This window comes from Mobula hypostoma, chromosome 6, assembly GCF_963921235.1.
Source record: "Mobula hypostoma chromosome 6, sMobHyp1.1, whole genome shotgun sequence".
Lineage (NCBI taxonomy): Eukaryota > Metazoa > Chordata > Chondrichthyes > Myliobatiformes > Myliobatidae > Mobula > Mobula hypostoma.
In genome coordinates, this window is record NC_086102.1 from 109,537,632 (window position 1) to 109,554,925 (window position 17,294).

The window sequence follows — 17,294 nt, forward strand, 5'->3', positions numbered from 1 at the left end:
TGACTCTACTGGCGCACCCACTCCCTAATGCACCCACAAGCATTACCATCAACGCTTCAGACACTGCTGTGGGTGTTGTGCATGAACAGTTGGTAGGAGGGCCGTGGCAGCTGCTCACTTTCTTCAGGCAGTAGTTCCGTCCCCTCCAAAAGGAAGTACAGCACGTTTGACCTTGAGTTTTTCTGTGACTATCTAGCTGTCTGCCATGGCTCTCATGGCCAGTCACTGAGGCCATACACATAGGGGTCGACTATGCTGGCACAGTAGCCAACCAAGATACTGATACTGACCCAGAGGTTCAGGCTTACCAAACAACAATCATGGGCCTGCGGTCAGCTGACTTTAAGTTCGGGAAAGCTCGGGTTTCTCTCCTGTGTGATGTCTCAACCGGTTGCCCTCCCCACATAGTGCCCACAAACTGGAAGTGGATTGTTTCTGACTCCATACATGGCTTCTTGCATCTGGGCTGGAAGGTCTCACAGAAACTGGTTGTACTAAAGTTTGTGTGGCACAGCTTTATAAACTACATGCATGATTGGACTGTAGCCTCTGTGGAGTGCCGGGGGGGCAAAAATTTACCATCATGTTTAGGTGTCATTGACACTCTTTGTGGTCCCTGAGCGACAGTTGGTCCTTTCCCCACCCTCTTGCGGTTTCACGCACCTCACCATTGTGGACCATACCACCAGGTGGCCAGAGGTCATCGCTCTATCATTGAGAACAGTTGCAAACGGGGCTTGGGCTTTAATCAGCACCTGGGCTGCTTGGTTTGGCACCCCATCTGATATTTCCTCTGTCCACAGTCCCCAATTCATTTCAGGCATCTGATGTACCAGAACCTAGGTGTTAGGCTACATCACAACATAGCATATCACCTGCAGTCCAATAGCCTATGTGAGCGGTTTCACCGCTCCTTAAAGGCTACTCTGAGGGTTTCCCTGACCGATCAGTGTAGGCATGATAGTCTCCCATGCGTCCTGCTGGGGCTCAGAACTGCTCCAAAAGAGGATCTGCAGTCTTCTGTGGCTGAGTTGGTATATGGGCAGCCATTACAAGTGTCAGGTGATTTTATTCCTGATGCCACGACCAGGCAGCCTGTCACTCTCCTCAGTAAATCCAATTCCTTTGCACCTATTCCTACCTCCCTTCATGGCACACAGCACTTTTGGGTTCCTGTATACCTATAATCTGTCTTGTTTGTTTTCGTCCACCATGACACACAGCAACATCCCCTTAGCCTCTGTTATGTTGGCCTCTTCTGTGTTTTGGAACGGGGAAAAAGACTTTTATCATATATAAGAAGGGTAAACCTGAATGTATTTCGGTAGCTCGCCCTAAACTGGTCCACCAAGATTTGGAGGATTCTGCCGTCCAGACACCTCTGCTGTTCCTCCCCCCATGGAACACAGAAGCCGGGCCGGGCGTCTCGTCCGAGCTCCAGACAGGCTCACAGTGTTGGTTTCAGTGAATTCTTGGGGGTGTGCTGTGTAGGGTAATGTAATTGGTGGAGCGTACAAAATTCACAGCCACCCACATCGAGTTGGGGTTTACTCTAAGATGCTGGTCTGACGTGATGACATAATGAGGCAAAGCGCTTTTACTGCGCTTTGTGTTCAGTGTTTGGTGTACAATAAATGAGTTGTTAAGGTCTTTCTTAATTATAAAACTGTGGGCAGATGCAGTTTAACGTGGATAAATGTGAGGTTATCCACTTTGGTGGCAAGAACAGGAAGGCAGATTACTATCTGAATCGTATCAAGTTAGGAAAAGGGGAAGTACAACATGATCTAGGTATCCTTGTTCATCAGTCACTGAAAGTAAGCATGCAGGTACAGCAGGCAGTGAAGAAAGCTAATGGCATGTTGGCCTTCACAACAAGGGGAGTTGGGTATAGGAGCAAAGAGGTCCTTCTGCAGTTGTACAGTGCCCTGGTGAGACCACACCTGGAGTATTGTGTACAGTTGTGGTCTCCAAATTTGAGGAAGGAGATTCTAGCTATTGAGGGAGTGCAGTGTAGTTTCACGAGGTTAATTCCCGGGATGGCAGGACTGTCATATGTTGAAAGATTGGAGTGACTGGGCTTGTATACACTGGAATTTATAAGGATGAGAGGGGATCTGATTGAAACATATAAGATTATTAAGGGATTGGACACACTAGAGGCAGGAAACATGTTCCAGATGTTAGGGGAGTCCAGAATCAGAGGCCACAGTTTAAGAATAAGGGTTAGACCATTTAGAACGGAGTTGAGGAAAACCTTTTCATACAGAGGGTTGTGGTTCTGTGTAATGCTCTGCCTCAGAAGGCAATGGAAGCCAATTCTCTGGATTCTTTCAAGAATGAGTTAGAGCTCTTAAAGATAGTGGAATCAAGGGATATGGGGAGAAGGCAGGAAAAGGATACTGATTGTGGATGATCAGCCATGATCACAGTGAATGGCGGTGCTGGCTCGAAGAGCTGAATGGCCTACTCCTGCACCTATTGTCTATTGCCTAAAACGCCTCATGTCGTTTTTATTTGCGAAAATCAACAATGTCATCAGACTCTGGCTTTCACCCCACCTTGGTGATGGACTCGAATTAACGAAAATAATTTAAAAAGCTTACCCAGCGCTATTGCAATGACTGCAGCAAGGACCCAACAACTCAAACCGCACAAGACACAACGACTCGTCTATTTGACGGGTAAAGCATTGGGCGCGGGAGAGGAGAGACGTGCGCATGCGCAGAGTGTGAGCTCGCTTCCCGCGCCGGCGCGAGAAGAGGGCGTCAATGGTGATGTGCGCGTGCGCAGGAGTTCTCCCTTCACGTGCCGGCGGGAGAAGGAGACTGGGTGGAAAACTCCAGATATTTTTGTAGATGCTGGAAATCCAGAGCAACACACAAACACAAAATGTTGGAGGAACTCAGTAGGTTAGGCAGCATTCATATAAAGGAATAAATAGTCGCTGTTTCACGCACGAAACGTCGACTCTTGTTTTTATTTCCGACTGAACCGCAGCGCTCCTCCGGCAGCGAATTCTGGTGTGCGCATGCGCCCTCGGGGAAGGTGGGGCGCCACGCGGTGCCCTTGCGCCTGGGGGCGTGGCCGTCAGTTGGGCGAGCGGGTGCTGTTTACCGTTGAACGGGACGGGGTGGGCGGAGCCGGGAAGAAAGGGCAATTGTGGCGTCAGCGTTTAACCGACAGAAATAAACGGCCGCTGTCGATACCGGTCAGTGTGTGATTGCACCGAGTCCTACTGCTCGCCCTCGCCTCTTGACGCCAGATCAGCCCCGATCCCGGAGGAAGGGCTTCACCCCGACTCAGACATGCACCAGTCCTGCCAGCGGGCCGTCGCCACCTACCCCGACCGCACCGGCGAACAGTTGGAGAAGGAGCTCCACGATGGCCTTGAGGAGGGCAAGGAGCGCTTCAAGGACCTCAACGACCGCTTCGCCAAGTACATCAACAGCACTGTCCTCTGCCTTCTGCGCCGCAACAAGGAGCTGCTGGCCGAGCTCAGCAACGCCGAGAAGGACCAACCTGGCCGCTCCGAGGCCATCTTCCAGAAGGCGAGGAACGACCTCAAGTGCCGGCTGGAGGAGCAGCAGAAGGAGCTCAACTGTCTCAAGGCAGACAAGGAGAAATACAAGAAAAGGTGAGGACATCGCTTTCATTTCCCCCTCAACTCTCATCAAACAGAGCCTGGTTATAGGGAGGGGCTGGCCAGGCTGGGCCTTCATTATTTGAAGCGATGGAGAGGGGGTGCGACTTCGTAAAACTTCTTTGAAGACTTCATTCCTTGAAATGTTGGAGGCTCGGGGTGGGGACCTTCTAGAAGTATATAACTTTCATTAATTGTTTCTAGGTGTAGGAGATAAAGGGGTGGGATGACCGTAGAGAGGGTTTACATGAGGTTGTGGGGGAGAAGCTGAGGTTTAACGTGATGAGGGAAGATTTGGGAGGGATCTGAGAGGCAATTTGGTCTATGGAGCGAGCTGCCAGAAGAAGGTAAAATAAAAGACACTTGGATGGGCTGCATGCATAGAAAAGGCATGGAAGGTTATTGGCCAAAACCTGGGCAAATAGGATTAGATTGGATGGGAACCTTGGTTGGCATGGAGGAATTGGGCTGAGGATCTGCTTCTGTACCATATTACAATAACTATAACTGACCTTTGACCCTGACCTCAGTCTTCCACCACCTCCAAACATTAATCCTAACTCCATCCTCACCCTGTCACCAAGTTCAAATTTTAACTGCTGATTTTTAACTACATGCCTTAAACCAATCCCCATGCAAAATGTTGTGAACTGTTCATTGTCTTCCTTGTTTCTGATTATCAGGTTAGCATTTATTTCAATCAATTTCAGTGGTCTGGATGGTATCTTTATTTATTCATCTTGTATTACTCTGTTAAATCACATTGATCATAGCCATAATGTTGCAGGCTGCCTGACGGGTGCTTTTGGCGAACCTCTCAAGACACAGCTGAAAGAGTTTGGGACATGGGAGCGTTAACTTAATGTGTTTCGCAATAGCAAACGGGGGGTGAGGGTGGTGTAGTGAGGTGGGTTAATGGGTAGAAGTGTTGATCAGCCTTGCTGCAAAGAGCTAATTTCTTGGCTGTTATACCCTATATATGCCTATGACAATAACCTTGAATTTGAACTATATGAATATTAAATACAGGTTTCCCCCGCCATCCGAAGGTAGAGTGTTCCTATGAAACGGTTCGTAAGCCAAAATGTCATAAAGCAAAGAAGCAATTACCATTTATTTATATGGGAAAATTTTGTGAGTGTTTGCAGACCCAAAATTAACCTACCAAATCATGCCAAATAACACACAAAACCTAAAATAACAGTAACATATAGTAAAAGCAGGAATGATATGATAAATACACAACCTATATAAAGTGGAAGTACTTTTCCACAATCATTACTGCACTGTTCTCCGTAGCGCAAATCTCACGCAAGCGCTGTTGGCATAAACGCGCTGTCCAGTAACCTTTAAACTATGAAGCTGCCAAATCTACCAAATGACATGTAAAAATACACAGCCTATATAAAGTAGAAATAATGTACGTACAGTGTGGTATCACTTACCGGAATTGGGAAGACATCGAGAACACATGATGGTGTGTTAGACTGAGTCGTCGTAGGTTGGGGTGGTGTAGTGGCCCCCACCCTTCAGGCCGCCGACTGATACATTGCCGCGAAGCACACAGGGGTAGCCGGGAGGCACACAGCACTCCTTTAAGAAAAAAGCCAAAATAAACATGCTAATTAATTAGGTGCTGCCCGGCACATAAATGTCAGTGCAGATCAGAGGCGATTGCCGATTGCATCTGCACTGATCTGGGCCAACAATTATGTGCTAGGCGGCACCTAATTAATTAGCATATTTATTTTGGCTTTTTTCTTAAAGATGTAATGTGTGCCTCCCAGCTACTGCTGCATTCTCCACGAATCAGTACAGTATCTGTCCGGGGCCGGGGTGTTGGGGTGGTGGGACGCGGGGGTGTCATCTCATCGTCGATCAGGGCAGGCAGCTCATCTTCTCCTATGACTGCCCGCCTCGATGTCGAAGGTCGAGGTTCGTCGTCTGCTGTGGCTGATGTGGAAGGCTTGCTTGACTGCTGAGCCTCGAGCATTTTTCTATCACACAGTTCTTTGTAAGGACTCAAAACATCCTGCAAATATCCGACACCTTAGAACTCATCTCGCTAACGGCTGCTCAATGCAACATGTTTAAGCAATGCCGTTCCAAATCCGGGGGAGAGCGGCTGCTCGGAGTGCGCGCTGCCTTTCTTTGTAACAGTGAAAACACCTTCTGAAAGCGAAAACAGGTAACTAATGTACGTCTTTCTTAACAGTGAGGTTTCGTAAAGCGAACGTTGGAAAAGCGGGGGACACCTGTATTCGAAACAGCATGTAGGCGGTAGTGCTAAGCAACCCCACAATTAAGTGATCCAGTCAAATGTACAATGCTAACATATTTGGTTTTGAGTAATAGTAGACATGTGTTGATTTTACAGAAAGATCAGTATTTAAATGTCCTCCAAGCTGCCATTACTACTCACAACAAACATCTTCAATTCAATAAGTAGTGAAAGTTTTAGTGATGTCATGGTATATTCATGCTATGAATATTTGACTAGTTATTTTTCTGGGAGATTATTTAGGAAGTTTTATAGTCAAAACTCATTAGGTCCTATCTAATACTACATGTGCCAGCAAGATCAATAGGTAGGATTATTTAATTCTATGCTTTAAATCATATTTACTGATTTTGCTTGGATGTTGAATAATATACTTTATCTTTTTAGTAACATTTTATATATTCTTAAAAAAATGTGGTGTATAATTTACATAATGTAGACATACAATAATAAAACACAAAACAGAAAATGCTTTGCAGGTCAAGCAGCATTGGTGAAGAGAGAAACAGACTTACAGTTACTATGAAAACTCATTGAGCCAAAAAACTCCACTGATACTGATTAGCCTATTTAACATTTTCAAAATTTTCTATTTTTCTTTCAGATTTTCAGTACTTGTACTATTTTGTAACTTTATTCTTATTGTAGATTGGAAAAAGAAATACAATTAAGAAAGGAAGCCGAAAAAGATTATGAAGATTTAAGAAAGGCAAGTACATTTTCTAATGTATAGGAGCAGAATTAGGCCACTCAGCCCATCGAGTCTTCTCTGCCAATCCTTCATGGCTAATTTATTATCCTTCTCATCCCCATTCTCCTGCCATCTCCTCATAGCCTTTGACGCCCTGAATAATTAAGAACATATTAACATCCACTTTAAAAATACTCAATGACTTGACCATCCATGGCAATGCATTCCACAGATTTACCACTCCCTGGCAAAAGGATTTCCTTATCTCTGTTCTAAAGGGACGTCCCTCTTTTGTGAGGCTGTTGTCTCTGGCCCTTGACTCGCTCACTGTAGGAAACATCCTCTTCACATCCATTCTAGGTCTTTCAATATTTGATAGGTTTCAATTTGACCCCCCCCCCCCATTCTTATAAATTCCTGCAAGCACAGATCCAGAGCCATCAAGTGCTTCTCATCCATGAACCCTTTCACTCCCAGAATCATTCTTGTAAACCTGCTCTGGACACTCTTCAATACCAGCACATCTTTTAGAAATGGGTCCCAAAACTGCTCACAATATTCTGTTTGGCGTCATCAGTACCTTATAAAGCCTCGCATTACGTCCTTGCTCTTATGTTCTAGTCCTCTCAAAATGAATGCTGACATGTTATTTGCTATCCTTACCACAGATTCATCAAGCAAGTTAACCTTTAGGGAATCTTGCACGAACACTCCCAAGTCCCTTTTCACCTCTGATTTCTGGATTTTTCTTCTCATTTAGAAAATAGTCTACACCTTTATTCCTTCTACCAAAGTGCATGATCATACACTTCTCTACATTATATTCCATCTGCCATGTCTTAGCTCATTCTCCCAATCTAAGCCCTTCACTACTTAGTATTTTCATGGACTTCTCTACACTATATTCCATCTGCCACTTACTTACTCATTCTCCCAATCTTCACCCTAAACTTGATGTTTTCCTAGTCCTTTGCTTTAACGTTACACACACTCAACTTTAATGCCATGTCCTCACGAAACTTACCCGATAACTGCTGTCCTTTGCAAGCTCTTGAGGAGCTATCCTATTCCCAGCACATAGATGCAATGTGGGGCGGGGTGGGGGGAGGCGGGGTGGAGTGGGAAGAGAGGTGCCCAGTGTGTCCCGGAGATTCGGTATGTCCTTGAAGAATCTGACAAACTTCTAGAGCTGTACAATAGAAAGCATTGAAATCCAATGTATGGAAATGCAAGAGGCTACAGAGCAGTTGACTTGGCCATTTCCATCATGGGTATAGCTCTAACGACCACTGAGTACATCCACAAGAGGAAATGTCAAGGTTCAACAACAGCTTCTTGCCCACTTCCATCAGATTCTTGCCGGAACTTGAAAACCTGTTTTTGTTGTTTAATCATTAAGTCGAGTCCGACTCTTCATGACCTCATGAACTCCTGCACACCAAGCCACCTTGTTGGAAACTGCCTCTCTAAGGTCCCCCAAGGTCATTCGCATTGTCTGATTAATATTATCTGTCCATTGTAGCCTCTGTTATCCTCTCCTTTTACCTTGTGTTTTACCTAACTTGAGAGTCTTCTCCAGGGAATCCTGTCTTCTCATGATGTGGCCAAAATATTTGAGCTTTTGTCTCATAATCAAGCCTCGTAGTGAGCAGTCTGGCTGCATTTCTTCAAGTATTGACTTGTTGGATCTTGCTGCCCAATGAAGTCTTAACACTTTCCCCTAGCATCCAAGTTCAAAGGCATTGAATCTTTTGTATTCAGTCTTCCTAATTAGTCCATCTTGCAGCCATATTTCACAACCGGAAATGCCATAGACTTGACTATATGGATCTCCATAGACAATGTTATGTCTCTGCTCTTCAGTATTTTATCTACATTTGCCATTGTTACCCTCCCCGGAAGTAAGTGCTGTTTAATTTTGTGGCTGCAGTTACCAAGTATAGAAATCTTTGAACCAAGGAAGACAAAATCTGTCACTGCTTCCACTTCCTTTCCATTTATTACCACGGAGTTAGTAGGGCTGGTCGACATAATTTTGGTTTTCTTAATATTGAGCAACAAGCCAGGTTTTGCACTTTCTTCTTTCACTTTCATTAGAAGCTTCCTCAGATCCTCCTCACTTTCAACCATTAGAGAAGTGTTATCTGCATATCTGAGGGTGTTAGTATTCCGTGCGGCAATTTTGATTTAAATATTTGAGTCCTGTGACCCAGCATTCCTCGTGATGTGTTCAGTTTATAGATTAAATAAGTAGGGTGACAGTATGAGCTCCTGTCCCAATTTTGGACCAGTTTGTAGTTCCATGTTCAGTTCTAACTGTTGTATGGAATTTTGCCAGCAGATCTGGGAAGCCCAACATTGGCCTTTAGATGGGAAAAGATCAGTTTATATCCCAATTCCCAAAAAGGAAAATGTTAAGGAATGTTCAAATTACCAAACAATTTCACTAATTTCACATGTTAGCAAGGTAATGCTAAAGGTCATGTAAGCAAGACTCCAGCAATATATGGAGCGAGAACTGCCAGATGTAGAAGCTGGTTTTAGAAGAGGCAGGAGCACAAGAGACCAAATTGCTAACCCACGCTGGATAATGGAGAAATCGAGGGAATGCCAGAAAAGTATTTGTTTTATTGACTATTCTGAAGCCTTTGACAGTGTGGACCATAATAAACTATGACAAATCATTCAAGAAATGGAAATACCTGGACATCTGATCTCCCTTATCAGAAACTTGTAGAAAAATCTTAAAAACTCTACTACCTGAGATTATATTTCAAAGTGCAAAGCAAATTTATTATCAAAGTGCGTATATATCACCAAATACTATCCTGAGGTTCATTTTCTTGTAGGCACTCCATAAGACTACAAGATATAGGTGCAGAATTAGATCATTCACCCCATCGAGCCTGCTGTGCCATTCCATCATGGATGATTTATTATCCCTCTTTAATCCATTCCCTGGCCTTCTCCCTGTAACTTTTGACACCCTTACTTACTCACCTATCGACAAGTAAGGGAAAGTCTGCGGATACTAGAAATCAAACAACACACACAATGCAGGAGGAACTCAGCAGGCCAGGCAGCATCTATGGGGATTAAAAAGTACAGTCGACATTTCAGGCCAAGACTATTTGGCAGGACTGGAGAAAGAAAGATGAGGGGTGGGTATAGAAGGTGGGGGGAGGGAGAGAAACACAAGGTGATATGTGAAACTGGGAGGGGGAGAGATGAAGTAAAGAGCTGGGATGTTGACTGGTGAAAGAGATATAGGGCTGGAAAAGGGGGAGTCTGATGGAAGAGGACAGAAGGCCATGGAAGAAAGAAAGGGGGGGAGGAGCACCAGCGGGAGGCAATGGGCAGGCCAGGAGATAAGGTGGAAGTGAGAAAAGAGGATGGGGAATGGTGAAGGAGGGTTGGGGGGGGGGGTCATTTCCAGAAGTTCAAGAAATTGATGTTCATGCCATCAGATTGGAGGCTACCTAGAAGGAATGTCATTTGTTCCTCCAGCCCAAGTGTAACCTCGTCATGACAGTAGAGGAGGCCATGGATTGACATATCAGAATGGTTAGTGGAATTAAATTGGGTGGCCACTGAGCAATCCCACTTCTGGCTGATGGAGGTAGGTGCTCAGCGAAACAGTCTCCCAATCTACACTGCGACTCACTGAAGTACAAGAGTCCACACCAGGAGCACTGGATGCAGTAGATGACCCCAAAAGACTCTGACATAAAGTGTCACCTCACCTGGAAGGACTGTTTGGGGCCCTGAATAGTAGTGAGGGAGGAGGTGTAGGAGCATGTGTAGCACTTGTTCTGCTTGCAAGGGTAAGTACCTGGAGGGAGATCAATGGGAAGGGACATATGGACCAGGGAGTTGCATAGGGAGCAATCACTGCAAAAAGCAGAAACTGGGCTGGGGGTGTGAGATGAGATCATGAGATCCCCGGATCCCTGCTGGAGATGGTGGAAGTTGTGGAACATTATGTGCTGGTGGGGTGGTAGGTAAGGACATGAGGAATCCTATCCTTGGTAGGCTGGTGGGAGGATGGGGTGAGAGCAGACATGTGAAATAGAGATGCGGTTGAGGGCAGTGTTGATGGAGGAACAGAAGCTGCTTTCTTTGAAAAAGGAGGACATCGTCTTCATTTTGGAATGAAAGGCCTTATCCTGAGAGCAGATTCGGCGGAAACGGAGGAATTGAGAGAAGGGGATGGCATTTTTTTTTACAAGTGACAAGGTAGGAAGGGGTATAGACCAGGTAGCTATGAGAGTCTGTGGGTTTATAATAGACATCAGTAGATAAGCTGTCGCCAGAGATGGAGAAAGGGGAAGGAGGTGTCAGAAATGTATCAAGTAAATTTGAGGCTGGGTGGAAGTTACAGGCAAAGTTGATGAAGTCAGCAAGCTCTGCATGGGTGCGGGAAGCGGCACCAATGCAGTTGTTGATATAGCATAGGAAAAGTGGGGGACAGACACCATTGTCGGCTTGGAACATAGACTGTTCCACGTAGCTGACAAAAAGGCAGGCAGAGCTGGGACCCATGTGAGTGCCCATGGCTACATTTTTTGTCTGAAGTAACTGGGAAGAGCCAAAGGAGAAATTAAGAGTGAGGACAAGTTCCGCGAGATGGAGGAGAATGGTGGTGGAGGGGAACTGATTGGGTCTGGTGTCCAGAAATAAATGATAGTTTTGATGGGGGATGGAGGTATATAGGGACTGAACATCCAGAGTGAAAATAAGATGATGGGTGCCAGGGAACCTGAAATCATTCAAAAGAACCAGAGCCTGTAAAGTGTCATGGATGTAGCTAGGAAGGGACTGAACTCGGCAGGGATAAAACAGTCAAGGTATGCAGATATGAGTTCAGTGGGGCAGTAACAAGCTGAAGCAGTGAATCTACTTATAGAAGCAGGTTTGTGGATCTTAGGTAGGAGGTAGAAACAGGAGATGCAGGGTGCGGGTATTGAGGTTGGTGGCAGTGGATGGGAGATCCTCAGAGTTAATAAGGTAAGTGATGGTGTGGGAGACGATGGAGCACCAGGCCATCGTCAAGCACGGTAGAGGTCAGACTGCCAGACTACTACAGCGCCCCCTTTCTCTGCGAGTTTGAAGGTGATGTTTGGATTGGTGTGACAGAAGTGGAGAACAGAGCTTTCGGAAGGAATGAGGTTGGAATTGGAGAGGGGAGTGTTGAAGTCGATAGTTGATGTCCTGTTAGAAGTTGACAGTGGAAAGGTCCAGAGCAGGCAAAAGACCAGGGCAGGGTGTCCAGGAGGAGGAGGGTTGAAAATGGGAGAAGGTGTCATCGGTGCAGGGTGGGGAGTCCTTCCTAAAGAAATAAGCTCAGAGATGGAGGCAGTGGAAATAACTCGCTGAGGTGTGGGCACAGAGGGACAAAGGTGAGGCCCTTACTGAGGACAGAAAGTTCTGCTTTGGAGAGGGGAAGGTCAGAGGTAATGGTGAAGACCCGGCATGGATGAGAGCTGGGATCGGAGGGGGGAGGGGGGTTGTAGTTTTTGAGGAAAAGGAAGGTTTTGGGTGTTCAGGGATAGTGGGGTGAGAGGAAGATGGAGTCTCCAAGGACCTAAGAGCTGGTGGTGGGACCTGAGAGTCTGGGTTCTGAATGTGCTCTGGATCATTTGAGTGGTTGTGGTCAGCAGCATGGATCGTGGTCTGGAGACGTCTGGGCCTGCCAGCATTGGAGAGAGCAGGTTCTGTGGTCTGTAGACAAGCAATCTTCTGATCCTTGCAGGACGTGAAAAAGTCATAGAATTGGCAATTGAAAGCGATCTGGTAGAGGATAAAGTAGTGGACAGATCCATTAGAGGCAGTGGAGAGAGAATCACAGTTGTAGAAGTGACTGGGATAGGGACACCAGGTACCTCCTCATGGTAGAAAGTGTGGCATGTAGAACATGGTGGGAGAAGCAGTGGGAGAAACTGTCAATTGAATATGGGTACCTGGAGTCCTCAAAGGGTCCAAATCCAGAAACGTGAAAATGAATCTAGAGGCCATGTGGTACAAGCTGGCGGCAAAGACATGTTCCCAGGCAGGAACATATCAACCTCTCTTGATCTTTGCAATGAATTCCATAGATTCTCCAGAACAAAGAAATATAATAGAATCAGTGAAGATCTGCACACAAAGACTGATGAGCAACCAATGTGCAAAATAGGAGAAACTGTGCAAATACAAAAAAAAAAGATGTGTAGTAACAAGTAAGTAATACAGAGAACATGAGTTATTGAGTCCTTGAAAATGATCCATAGGTTGTGGTCAGTGATTAGTTCAGTGTGAATGAAGTCCATGTTTAAGACCCTGATGGTTGACAGGTAATAACTAATAACTGTTCCTGAAACTGGTGGTGTGGGATATCTGGCTCCTGTACCTCCTTCCCGATGACTGCGGTGAGAAGAGAGCATGATCTGGATGCTGTTTTCATGTGGCATTGTTCTTTATAGATGTGCTCAATGGTGGCAAAGGCTTTTCCTGTTATAGGACTTTATCTACCACTTTTTATAGACTTTTCCATTATAAGGTATTAGTGTTTCCATACCAGGCTGTGATGCAACCCGTCAGGATACTCTCTACTGTGCATCTATAGAACTCTGTCACAGTTTTAGATAACATGATGAATCTGTGGGAAAAAAATCTAAGGAAATAGAGGTGCTGTCTTGCCTTCTTTGTAATGGCTTTAAAATGTTGGTCCCAGGAAATTAGTTATTAATCCTCTCCATCTATGATCCTCTCTTCATGAACCTCTGATTTCTTCCTCTTGTCAATAATGAATGAAAGGTTGTGGCACCATTCAGCGCGATTTTCATTCTTCCTCCTACATGCCAACTTGTCACCACCTTTGATTCGACATGGTGGGTATATGGAATGAGCTGTGGGAAGAATTGGTAGAGGCAAAAACAATTGCATTTAAAAGACATTTGGACTGGTATGTGGATAGGAAAGGCTTAGAGGTATGTAGATGAAACACATAAATGGGGTTAGGCACTTAGCTGGCATTTTATAAATTGTGTCAAAAGGCCTGTTTCTGTGTTGCAAACTATGAGCAGTGTAGAGAAGCCCACATGGTGGCATTGAATGCAAATAAATTCAAATGAATTGCAGCTTTACCTGGAACGGTTTGGGTAGGATACAGTGTAAACTTGTTTCAATTAGATTGTGAAAGGCTGGGAGACACCAGGTGAAAAATTTGAATGATAACAAATTGATGTATGATGAAAAAAAGATGATAATGGTCTGGAACATATCATCTGCAAGAGTGGAGGTGACCAATAATTTTAATGGGAAATGGAACAAGCTGTTGAGGGAAACAGATTTGCAAGGATATGGAAATAGCTGAGGGGAATGGGACTAACTGGATTACTCTAGTGGAGATGAAGGCAGAGCAGTAATGGGTGGAGTTTGAGAGCAATTCAGAAGGTGCAGGATAGATAAATCCCAAAGAAGATGTATTGTAAAGGCAGGATGATGCAGCTGTGGCTGACAATGGAAATCAAAGCCAACATGAAAGCAAGAGAGAGAGAGAGCATATAATAGAGCAGAACTTAGTGGAAATTTAGAGGATTGGGAAGCTTTTAAAAACCAACAGAAGGCAACTTAAAACAAAATGTAAGGAAGGAAAAGATGAAATGTGATGGCAAGTGAGCCTATAATATCAAAGAGGATACCAATGTTTTTTTCAGGTATATATGGTAAAGAGTAAAAGAGAGGCGAAAGTAGATATTGGACTACTGGAAAATGACACTGGAGAAGTCGTAATGGAGGACAAAGAAATGGCAGACAAACTGAATAAGTATTTTCCATCAGTCTTCACTGTGGAAGACACTAGTAGAATGCTGGAGGTTTGAGAGCGTCAGGGGGCACTGTTGCTATTATGAGGGAGAGGATGGTTGGAAACTGAAAGGTCTGAAGGTGGGTAAGTCATTCGGACCGGATGGACTACAACCCAGGGTTCTGAAAGAAGTAGCTGAAGAGATGGTGAAGATATTAGTCATGATTTTTCAAGAATCTATAGACTCTGGCATGCTTCTGGAGGACTGGAAAATTGCAAATGTCTCTCGACTTTTCAGGTAGGGAGGGAGGCAGAAGAAAGGCAATTATAGGCCATTTAGACTGACCTCATTGGTTGGGAAGATGTTGGAGTTGATTGTGAAAGTAGTTTCAGGGCACTTGGAAGCATATGAAAAAAGTAGGCCAAAGTCAGCATGGTTTCCTTAATCTTGCCTGACAAATCTGTTGGAATTCTTTGAGGAAATAAGAAGCAGGATAAAGAAAGGAGAATTGGTGGATGTTGTGTACTTGAACTTTCAGAAGACCTTAAGGTCATACATGAGTTGGTTAGCAAGTGTTAGGGTTATAGCCCATGGTATTGTAGGAAAGGTACTAGTCTGGATAGAGCATTGGCTGATTAACAGACAAAGAGCGGGAATAAGTGAAACCTGTTCTTACTGGCTGTCAGTGACTAGTGGTGTTTCGCAGGGGTCAGTTTTGGGACCGGTTCTTTTTATGCTGTATGTCAATAATTTGGATAACGGAATTGATGGCTTTGTGTCTAAGTTTGTGAATGGTACAGAGGTAAGTGGAAGGTCAGATAGTGTTGAGGAAACAGGGAGGCAGCAGAAGGATTTAGACTGATTAGAATAGGCAAAAAAAGTGGTAGATGGTACAGTGTCAGGAAATGTACAGTCATCACTTTGGTTGAAGGATCGTTTTCTAAATGGGGAGAAAATTCAAAAACCTAAGGTGCAAAGGGATTTGGGAGACACCATGCAGGATTCCCTAAAGGTTAACTTGCAGATTGAGTCAGTGGTGAGGAAGGCAAATGCAATGTTAACATTCATTTTCAGAGGACTAGAATATAAAAGCAAGGATGTAATGCTGAGGCTTTATAAAGAGACTTGTGAGGCCTCACTTAAAGTATTGAATAGATTTGGGCCCTTATCTAAGAAAGGATGTGCTGACATTGGAGAGGGGTCAGAGGAGGTTCACGAGAAGGATTCTGGAAATGAAAGGCTTATCACATGAGTGTTTAATGGTTTCAGGCCTATGTTCACTGGAGTTTAGAAGGGGAGTGGGTGGAATCTTATTGAAACCTATAGTATGTTGAAAGGCTTAGAGTGGATGTGCAAAGGATGTTTCCTATAATGGGAGAGCCTTGGACCGGAGGGCACAAACTCAAAATAGAGGGCCATCCAATTAGAATGGAGATGAGGAATTTCTTTAGTCAGTGGGTGGTGAATCTGAAGTTTGTTGCCACATGAGGCTGTGAAGGCCAGATCATTGGGTGTATTTAAGGTGTAAGTTGATGGGCTCTTGATTAGTCAGGGCGTGAAAGGTTACATGACAAGGCAGGAGAAATGGGGTTGAAGGGGCAATGGATCAGCCATGATGAAATGTCGGAGCAGACTCAATAGGCCAAATGGTCTAATTCTGCTCCTGTGTCTTGCGGTCTTGCTGCTTGTAGGCATGGACTTCGGGTGGATGTGTTTTTTAAAAAAGCTCAGCACATTGGCAATGCAGAGCAAAAATGAAACTGGCAAAAATTGGGGTTGTATTGGAACAAACTGGTCCTGTTTTCAGTCAGGAAAAGCTGATGGGAAGCTGAATTAACTCTTTTTAAAAACAAACTACAAAACAGTTCATTTTTAACGAAGATTATTAAATTTCTCTTATCCAAGAGTGCAGAATGTAGATAGGTCAATCAGGATAAACAATTTAAGTAGATTTGGTTAGAAGTAATGGTGAATTTTTAGTGCCTGTTAGATGTTGAGTGAACATTTGCTCCATACTTCTGTTTAAGTAATTCAATAACTTGTCATGCTTCATTTTCCAAAAAATCTGGCTTTCTAAATTTGGGGGAAAAATCTAGCATTTCCAGATAGATCTAAGGAGAATATGAAATACTTAAGGAAAATTAAAAGGAACAACAGACCTAATCAGACTCCTCCACCACCAGCCTTCTACATCTGGCAGAACTATTTCTCATACTCAACAATTTCACTTTTGCTCCTCACACTTTCTTCAAACCCGAGGTGTAGCCGTGGGCACCCACAAGGCCCCAGCTGCACGTACCTTTGCATCAGCCATGTGGAACAGTGTATATTCCAAACCTACATAGGGAATGCTCCCCAGCTCTTCCAGCACTACACCAACTGCTGCTTCTGATACCCATGCTGAGCTTGTAAATTTCATCAACTTTGACTCCATCTTCCACCCTACCCTCAAATTTATTTTGTCCTTCTCAGGCACTTCTCTCCCCTTTCTCGATTTCTCTGACTTCATCTCTGGAGACAGGCTGTCTAATTGTATCCTTTGTAAAAACCCTTGACTGTACCTCTTCCCACACTGTTGCTTTTTAAAAATGCTATTTCCTTTTCTCTGTTCCTCCATCTCTGACACATCTTAGGATGAGGCTTCCCATTCCAGAACATCTGAGATGTCCTCTTTCAAAGAACAGAGTTTTTACTTCCTCTGCCATCTTCTAGCTCCCATAACAGGCAGAGTACCCCTTGTCCTTGCCTACCACACCATGAGACTCCACATCCAGCACATTATTCTCCGTGGCTTCTGCCATCTCCAAAGAGATATTACCACTAAACACATCTTTCCTTCACCCCAAGTATAAAACACAACAACCACAAACCAATGAAAGTTTCTCTGAAGTG

The 17,294-nt window shown here is 44.5% G+C and overlaps 1 protein-coding gene across 1 annotated transcript in view; it reads left to right on the forward strand.

The window, feature by feature from the left end:
• Positions 1 to 3,102: 3,102 nt before the first annotated feature.
• LOC134348739 (glial fibrillary acidic protein-like) overlaps positions 3,103 to 17,294 on the forward strand; it is a 41,859-nt gene continuing 27,667 nt past the window's right edge. Inside the window, exons 1-2 of the mRNA XM_063052542.1 lie at positions 3,103 to 3,637; positions 6,573 to 6,633. Coding sequence (XP_062908612.1) covers positions 3,309 to 3,637; positions 6,573 to 6,633 — 390 coding nt within the window. The 5' untranslated portion in view covers positions 3,103 to 3,308. The remainder of the gene's footprint in view (positions 3,638 to 6,572; positions 6,634 to 17,294) is intronic.